The 9,227-nt window shown below is 37.1% G+C and overlaps 1 protein-coding gene across 1 annotated transcript; it reads left to right on the top strand.

Annotated features, from left to right (window-relative positions):
• The first annotated feature begins 167 nt into the window (after positions 1 to 167).
• On the top strand, positions 168 to 7,453 carry LOC106720617 (protein HIRA homolog). The gene is made up of 20 exons (XM_045686855.1): positions 168 to 287; positions 364 to 537; positions 802 to 963; positions 1,161 to 1,318; positions 1,431 to 1,539; positions 1,969 to 2,129; positions 2,326 to 2,494; positions 2,717 to 2,811; positions 2,899 to 3,069; positions 3,252 to 3,415; positions 3,690 to 3,851; positions 3,941 to 4,130; positions 4,625 to 4,727; positions 4,800 to 4,919; positions 5,003 to 5,149; positions 5,233 to 5,329; positions 5,851 to 5,997; positions 6,445 to 6,572; positions 6,659 to 6,750; positions 7,012 to 7,453. Exons 1-20 carry the CDS (start codon positions 251 to 253, stop codon positions 7,144 to 7,146), a joined length of 2,721 nt encoding a protein of 906 aa, XP_045542811.1. The 5' UTR covers positions 168 to 250; the 3' UTR covers positions 7,147 to 7,453.
• Positions 7,454 to 9,227: the final 1,774 nt, after the last annotated feature.

The raw sequence follows: 9,227 nt of genomic DNA, 5'->3' as shown, positions 1-9,227 counted from the left end.
TTAAAAAATCAATCACCACCTTATAATTATGTAGGCATTTGAAGATAATATAATATTAAATCAGTACAAATGATAAAAATATATGGGATCCATTCATAGATAAATACCAAATTTCTAAGCTTGTTCCGAAACCAACTGCTTAAATTCGGGCGGTATATTTCTGTCATTGTCATTTGTATTAAAATAAATAAAAGCAATATATTCTAATTTTCAGCATATTTTTAACACAACTAGCTTACCAGCAACATAAATGAAGCTTCTAAAACCCAGTTGGGTTAATCACGATGGTATGTTCAATCTCTTGTATGATAATTTCGAATCTCTTTCATGTTATAATTTTCCAACAAAACTATGTTTTTATAGACAAACCAATATTTTCTGTGGATATTCATCCTACGGGAAAACGTTTTGCTACTGGTGGACAAGGAGGGGACTCCGGGAGAGTCGTTGTTTGGAACTTAAACTCTGTTTTATTTGAAGCAGTTGAAGTGGATCCTAATGTACCCAAAATGCTCTGTCAAATGGATAATCATCTAGGTTAGTGTTTTAATAATTAAGTGAAATTTACAAATGTATTTAAAATGTATTTGTTTTTATATAATATGTTAATATTCCATCACTTAAAAGAAACTGAAACAATATTCTTTTAGCATATTACTTAAACTGTATATGTATTGCATTTATTTTTTCAGTATTAATTATTATGAAACTGAAAGTCAATTAAAATCAATTTTTTCATCTTGAAAAACACCACATAATCAACAATTCATTAAGTTCATGAACCTTGTAAACATTTTTCAGCTTGTGTCAACTGTGTGCGATGGAGCAATGGTGGCCGATACTTGGCATCAGGGGGTGATGATCGTTTAATCATGGTGTGGGGACTAAGTGTTGCCCCATCTGCTCCTGGCAAACATAAGGCCGAGACATGGAGATGCTTAGCTACTTTGAGAGGACATGCTGGTATGTTGTGGTTAAAAATAAAAATTTGATAGTCATACAAGTTTAAAGCCATAATGGTAGAATCTAAAGATGCTTTAGCTTTGGGATACTATACCTCTGTATTCTTTATTCCAAAGACTTCTACTCTTTTAAAAAAAAAATAACTGTAACTTAATAAAAAAAAATTATTTATATAACCTTGTTTTACTATGTTTTAGGGGATGTTTTAGACCTTGCATGGTCACCGCTAGATAAATGGTTGGCAAGTTGCAGTGTTGACAATACTATCATCATATGGAATGCAGAGAAGTTTCCGGAGATGGTCTGTGTACTGAATGGACATAAGGGGCTAGTTAAAGGTGTTGCCTGGGACCCTGTGAGTAGTTTTATTTGTTGACTTAAGTAAGAATTAATTCTAAATTAGGTTAGGATTGGTTTTTGACTTTTTATTACCTTCTTCCCTCATATGTTGTTAAATTTAATTATAGGTTGGCAAATATTTGGCGTCCCAATCTGATGATAAGTCTTTAAGAGTTTGGAAGACCGCTGATTGGGCACAAGAAACTGTTATAACTGAACCATTTGAGGAATGTGGAGGTAACATTTTTTATGCTTTCGAAACCCTTAAAAATAAATTCACTCAATATTTAATGATTAAAAAATAGTGTACTCGCTAGCTTCTTAGATGGACTATTGAATTTAATTTTAGTACTGGACAACAGAATATATCATAGATCATAAATTTAGATATTACAGCAATAAGTACTAACCCCTTGTTTCGTTGCATTTGTTAGAACATCGGTTCACAAACTTTTTTGACCCTTTTGAGATGTGAAGTATTTGACAGAACTCTAGATTCTAGTTTTTCATAATTCTATCTAAGAATTTGTACTTCTTATCTTAGGTCTTTAGTTCAGCGTCCATCTTAACTTTTTATAAATATGAAGATATATTAACCATTTGACAGATTTTTTTATTGTTATGGTATTTTTTTTTTAAATTATGATCCGTCTAAATTTTGGTCAGGCACAACACACGTGTTGCGACTATCGTGGTCTCCTGACGGGCAGTATGTACTGTCTGCGCATGCTATGAACGGTGGTGGACCAACCGCACAAGTTGTGGAGCGGGACGGCTGGCGCTGTGACAAGGACTTCGTTGGACATCGCAAGGCTGTCACCTGCGCTGTGAGTCTTAACAAATTGATACTTTATATGTACTTATATATAGTTTTTCTTTCTATTTTTATCTTTTTCTTCTAGTTTTTACCATTCTCAATGGATCTCTGATGAGAGAAATGTTCCAAAGGATTGTTTTCCGTATTATTTAGCATAAGTTCCAACAAATTGGTCAATTAAGTATAAATAAATTGTGTTTTGTTAGCGTTTCAACAACAACATATTCGTGAAGGAGGGTAAGAAGTGCTGCTGCGCTGCTGTGGGCTCCCGAGACCGCGCTCTCTCCATCTGGTTGACATCACTCAAGCGACCCCTTGTGGTTGTGCACGACCTCTTCACTGACAGTGTGCTTGACCTCTCCTGGAGTTCTGACGGTATCTATGACTACCCATCCATACATTTAACCATCTATACATTCAACCATCCATACATTCAATCATCCATATTCATTTTGTTCATATAATATAGAACATATAATATGATATGACATGAATATGAAAATATGATATAGAACCCGCTATGTACAGTTTTCTGGTTTTATAATTTTGATATGCATTTTCAGTGAGATTAAAATTTTTATGTCTTATGTATTTCAGGTCTTAATCTATTGGCGTGCAGTTCTGATGGTACAGTCGCATGTATACAGTTCACTAACAAAGAAATAGGAACACCTTTAACGCTCGATGAGAAGGTTATAAATTTAGAATTTAAAAGAAAAACATATTTGCTAAGTTTAATAAGTCTGACCAAATAAAATAAGAAAATTATCTAATTTCAGAATGCATTCTATGAAAAGATATACGGCAAATGTTTAGTGAACGAATCCGGCGGTGATTTGACATCGAACTTGTTGGTGGAGTGCCCCGAGATACTGCTGGCTCGCGAGAAACAGGACGCCAAGAAGGAAACCGCTAAGGAGGATGTCACGCCCAAGAGTGATAAGTCACAGGTAAGATAACAAAACTTAGATATCTGTTTATTTTCTTTATAAATCAAGATTTAATTTCTACTGCGGAGGAAAGAGGAAACAAAATTAAATTTAGTAATAGTGCCATCTAGCGGATTAATGGTGAACGACCTTGATTATGATTGTTTTTTTGTTGATGGTGATGTGTATATTTGTGTGTGCAGAGTGTGCCAGCGGTGACATCTCCGGCAGGCAGCACCGGCTGCAGCATGGGCGCGCTGGCCAGCACACCAGTGCGTCCCATGGACCGTCAGATTGAGACGCGCACCTCCGACGGCAAGCGCCGCATTACACCCGTCTTCATACCGCTCACCAATGTCGACGCCAAGTTAGTACTCGTACCTCCTACAAGCTCATGTGCTCCTGGTACTTTCCTGCATGTTACAGTGGGCGGGGTCATGATAGCTCTGCGGCTTTTGAAGTATACTGCGAAACACTTATGTACTCCTGGTACTTTTACTATCCTAAATGTTGTCTAAGTGTGAAATTACATTATCGAAATACTTGTTTTAAAACATTTTCTTGTATTGTTTCTGTTTAGACAAAGAACAAGTTACTTTCAATACTATATAATATTTATTTATGAGTTTCTGTTATTCCAGTGAGTCGTTAGGATCTCAGCCTGGCGGCGGCGAGCACTGCTTCAGCACTTCATCTCAGAGCAAATCTCGTATCCGTGTCGAGAGGCGCGACGACATCGTCATACATCCCAACGTCAGCAACCACGCCACCTCGCACAACAACACCAGCAACAATAATGACAAGTCAGTAACACTATTTATATCATACAAATGTATAATGTTATATTAATTTAATTATTTATTGAATGATTTAACTGTAGTTCCGTCGGTAGTGGTCTGGATCAGCGGCTGCGTAAACGCGGTGGTGGACCTCTGCCGGGGCCACGTGCGGAGGAGTTGGCAGCACGCGCTGGCGGAGGCACTTCAGGCGGGGGCGAAGGCCCTGCGCGAGTCTCGCTCCCCGCACCGGTACTCGGAGCCGCCGGACCCGTCGTCAGAGCTGCAGGCGCACTACGACTACAGGTATACACGCATTCATTTATGCTCTCCTGGTACCTGTAAATACAAAACTATGAAAATGAAATCTTCTAATATTATGGTAAATGCGGATGGATGGATGGATGTTTGGCACAGATGTAGAACATAGTCTGGAAGAACACTTTAAGTTTTTTTTTTAATTTCGCGCGGACGGAGTCGCGGGCGACAGCTAGTAATATTATAAATGCGAATGTTTAGATGAATGGATGGATAGATGGATGTTTGTTTGAAGGTATCTCCAGAATGGCTCAATGGATCTCGATGAAATTTGGCATACATGTAGAACATGGTCTGGAAAAACACATAGGCTACTTAATAAGTTTTGGTTTAATTCCGCGCGGACAGAGTCGCGGGCGACATCTAGTTTTATAATAAACATACCAAGTATCGAAATAAGAATAAAATATATATATAAGTAATGAAGATAATATAGTTTGGTAATCGCAGTCTAAATAAAAATTTGTCAAATTGTTTTGTAGGTTGTAAATAAGGCTTGCAACACACAATACGGCACGCTATCTCGACTGCAGCTCATACCTAACAACTCGGCATCAAATGACCCAGTTTGGGAAACTTATTTAGGTAACATAATAATTCATCTTTAATTCCTAGATTAAAAATCTTTTAAGTATAAATTTAATGTAATATGTTCAGGTTCTCCTGTGACGTGTATAGCGTGTGATGCACGTTGGGCATGTGTGTCATGTGCGGATGGCACACTACACGTGTGGCGGCTAGGTCGACCACATGCCAGCCGTGCCCTCCCCCCCATCGGTATGTTACCACTTAATCTGATTACAATGACCATTGAATTGTTTTTATCCATTAAAATGTGTATTTGTTCCTATATCTTCCAGCTCTGATGTCACAGGCGTCCAAGATGACACTGTCAGGTGACACTCTGCTGCTGGTGACGACAGCTGCAGAACTTGCCATCTGGGACCTCGATACAGCAGCATGTGTCATAAGACCGCTGTGTTTCAGGAGTCTCTTGTCTCATGGAGGTTACCATTTTAAATTAATTATTTAATAACTTTTTAAATGAACAATTTATGTAATTTTTAAATAATGTTTAATATATTTTCAGTGTCGGTATCAAATTGTTCCCTATTGGAAGATGGCAACCCGATGATCTCACTTAGTAATGGAAGAAGTTATATTTACAGTCAGAAATTATGTGCCTGGTAAGATTTACATTGAATTGATAATTATCATTGACTAGCTGTCGCCTGCGACTTCGTCTGTGCGGAATTAACAAAAAAAACTTAATATTTAGCTTATATGTTATGAGAATTTCATTAAGATCCATTAAGTCTTACTGGTGATACCTTCAAACAAACATCATTATCCATACATCCATCCAAATTTTTTCTGTCATAAGAACCTTCTGACAGTAACAAACACAATAAAAAAAGTGAAATCGGTCCAGCCGTTCACGTGTGACCAAGGGATATAGGGATTCATATTTCTATATATATAGACTAGCTGTCGCTCGCGACTCCGTCCACGCGTTATTAAAAAAAAACTAAATGGGGGGGGTATGAAAAATAGATGTTGTCCGATTCTCAAACCTACTCAATATGCACACAAAATTTCATGAGAATCGGTCAAGCCGTTTCGGAGGAGTTTAACCACAAATACCGCGACACGAGAATTTATATATTAGATATAGTATGTTTTAAATAAGTATGTATTGTATGTGCAGGGTGGTGTGGAGTGAGGCGGGTGACCCTGTGCGGCGTGCGGGCGGGGGCGCACGCTCCGTGCTGGCAGCACAGCGCCCGCGCAGGCCTCCGCCCCCACACGCCGCCTACACGCCCACACCGCACTCGCTCCGCCCACATGCAGCCAGGTACATACATACATACATCATCATCATCATCAGCTCACTATACTTCCCCAGTGAGGGGCACGGAGCCTACCCTAAGTTAGGGGTAACTATAGTCAACTACAGTCAAGTGTGGGTTGACTTCACTTCTTCTCAAGAACGTCGGATAAATGTACATATGCAAATTAAAAATCGGAAAACACATTAGTACATGGCGGTATTTGAATCCAGGACCTGCTGCAAATCAAGTGTTTAACCCCTGAGCTACCGACGCTCATTCACATACACCACTCGAATATTATGCTTAAACACTGATTTTTTATGTGAATTCATAACAAGGTCTAATTATGGCTAAGTCATGTCATGTAAATTCTACTTCTATTTTGGCTAGAATGGGGGAAATGTTTCATGAATAAAGAACCCCTAGAAATATTATTTTTTTTGTATTCTATGTGTGTGTTAATGTTACAGCAGTAGTTATGCAGCTGGTGCAGCGCGCAGCTGGCTGGAGGCGCAGCTCGCCGCCTGCTTACATCTACGTCTCGCACCCGACTACCGCTACTGGCTCTCATCTCTTTTTACACATCTTCTCAGCTATGGTCAGTATCTTAGTCAATTCGCTCACTAACAAAAACTATAATATTTAAGTCATAAATGGCATAATTTGTTTTTAAAAATATTACAGGAAACGAAGAGCAGTTGCGAGGCATATTGGACGATCTGCTTGGACCTAGTCATTGCACATCAGTGCCTAAGAAATGGCAGTCTAATGTTCTAGTGAGTATACAATACATGTATTAGGTTTAACAATAACTAGCTTTTACCCGCGACTCCGTCCGCGCGGAATAAAAAATAGATGAAAACGGGGTAAAAATTATCCTATGTCCTTTTCCTGGTTCTAAGCTACCTGCCCACCAATTTTCAGTCAAATCAATTCAGCCGTTCTTGAGTTATAAATAGTGTAACTAACACGACTTTCTTTTATATATATAGATATAGATTTCTAGTTACTTTTATGATAAAATGTTATATTTTCAGGGTATTAAAAAACACGACTTGTTAGAGGAGATGTTATCGCTGCTGGTGAAGCAGTTGCGGTGGCAGCGGCTGTACACGGAGTACTCGGAGCAGCTGCGGCACGTGCGCGAGGCTCCGGCACTCAATGGCCACTGACGTCCGAGGCCCGTACTCTGTATCTGCGAGGCCCCGCCCCCCGCGCGCTCGGACACGCCCCCCGCGCGCTCGGACACGCCCCCCGGTGCGCACACGCACCACTAGGACATGTGAAATGTTGTGATCTGAATGTGTGTAATTCAAATTGAATTGTTTTCAAGTGAAGTGTTGTGTGATGTATTTTCAAGACCAACCGAAGCAATGTGTAAGAAAATCATTGTGGGTAAGTTATTCCTACAATTGTGTTCATAGCATTTTTTTTAATGCAAATGTGATATGTCTAATGGTGGATATAGACTAGACGTGTAACAAAACAATGAACCGCTCTATGATATGTTGTGTATCACCCTTTCACGAACCAGACGTGCTTTGGAAACTATGCTTTTACCTGTAATATATCATTCGTTAAAACTTTACATTACATAGAAATGCTTGAGAAAATGCTCTAGTGTATATTCACCTTTAAGATTATCCTAAATTGGTTTTGATGAAATTTAACGGTTGTTATATATTGTAATTTTTATGAATTCTATTTTCTTAAGTGTAATTGTGTGAGAAAATTGATAGCTATGCGATTGGAGTCATTTTTATTGATGAAAAGAATGTTGTCTGCATTTTGCGACAGAAGTACACTGCCCAAATTAGTGATGTCAATATTTTATACTTTAAAATTCATTTAGTTTAATCGAAATTTTAAATGATCTTAGAAAACGTAATATATTACATTATTACGACATTTACATGTATTAATATAATTAAATAAATGATAAGCATCATGTCTGAAGGATCAGAAGGAATACATTTTTGTAGTCACATAAAGTACCTTGTTAATTTCTCTTTTCTAGTTCTTTCTTTATTTTTTATCGCCATCGTATTTCATTTATCGTGGGTTTCTAAGACCAAAATATCCATTTAAAATATGTTGTTACATAATAATGACAAGGATGGTATGTTCTATATAGAGATTGCTGTTTCAGAAACAAATGGTTAGTTCAATTTCCTCTAACCTTTTTATTTTTTCCTCATTTTCCAATTGATTGATCGGTATTGATCAGAGAAGTGTCAAAGTGTTATAGTTGACATAATGTTAACATTTAAATATTAATATAGATTGATATTAAAAAATAATGATTGATATTTGAGTGAGTCGAATAGTTCCTGTACATTTTACAGTTGTGAACATTTTTTTTTATTATATTTAGTCTAAATGTCCTTAGTTAGTGGTGCTTTTAAAATTTCTCTTGAAATTACAAGTATATTATTAAGAAACTATGGTTTTTTATCATCATCAACCTCCCCTTATCCCTATGGATGGTCGGCACAGTATGTACTTCGCCATACATCTCTATCAGCCCTCATATCTGAATTTACCCCCTTCTTACGCATATCCTCTTTCACACAATCTATCCATACTTTTTTTGGACTTCTTCTACCTTTATAGCCATAAAACTAGGATTTTTCATGTTATATAGAAATATAAAGGCCACATACTTTGTCACCTGGCGACAAAGATTGTCATTTTCATCACAATGTATTTTTTATTTACTGGTTTATCTTAAACTAGCTTTTACCCGCGACTCCGTCCGCGCGGAATAAAAAAAATAGAATACGGGGTAAAAATTATCCTATGTCCGTTTCCTGGTTCTAAGCTACCTGCCCACCAATTTTCAGTCAAATCGATTCAGCCGTTCTTGAGTTATAAATAGTGTAACTAACACGACTTTCTTTTATATATATAGATGTAAAATGTATATTTGTGTTAGCAATCCTGTCAACTGTAATTTAACTGTCATAAGATATATTCCTAAAAAAAAACCTGTCCTAAACAGTTGAAATTAGCATATTATTGTAACTATAAAAAATTAAGTCATATTTGAAATTCGCATATTATGACATTACATTTATATATTTTTTAAAATAATGTTTAAGTTGTGTTCTTCGTGTTTTGTGTTCTAAAATAATTTACTGGTGTTTTAAAAATCTATTTGAAACTGCAAATCTAAACTAAATAATTGTGTAAATGTCACAAAATATGTGATTTTTTAATTGCATTATGTAGATATAAAAAAATCGCTCTAAAC

Source organism: Papilio machaon, chromosome 4 (genome assembly GCF_912999745.1).
Source record: "Papilio machaon chromosome 4, ilPapMach1.1, whole genome shotgun sequence".
Classification (NCBI taxonomy): domain Eukaryota; kingdom Metazoa; phylum Arthropoda; class Insecta; order Lepidoptera; family Papilionidae; genus Papilio; species Papilio machaon.
Note: the sequence above shows the minus strand (reverse complement) of the source record. Positions and strands in the feature narration are given on the sequence as shown.

What these genes read in the sequence shown, in the direction of transcription:
- LOC106720617 (XM_045686855.1), top strand. Translation starts at nt 251, where the DNA reads ATGAAGCTTCTAAAACCCAGTTGGGTTAATCACGATG. An exon ending in CTTTAACGCTCGATGAGAAG is followed by an intron (nt 2,812 to 2,898) that starts GTTATAAATTTA and finishes ATCTAATTTCAG; the next exon opens with AATGCATTCTATGAAAAGAT. An exon ending in AGTCAGAAATTATGTGCCTG is followed by an intron (nt 5,330 to 5,850) that starts GTAAGATTTACA and finishes TTGTATGTGCAG; the next exon opens with GGTGGTGTGGAGTGAGGCGG.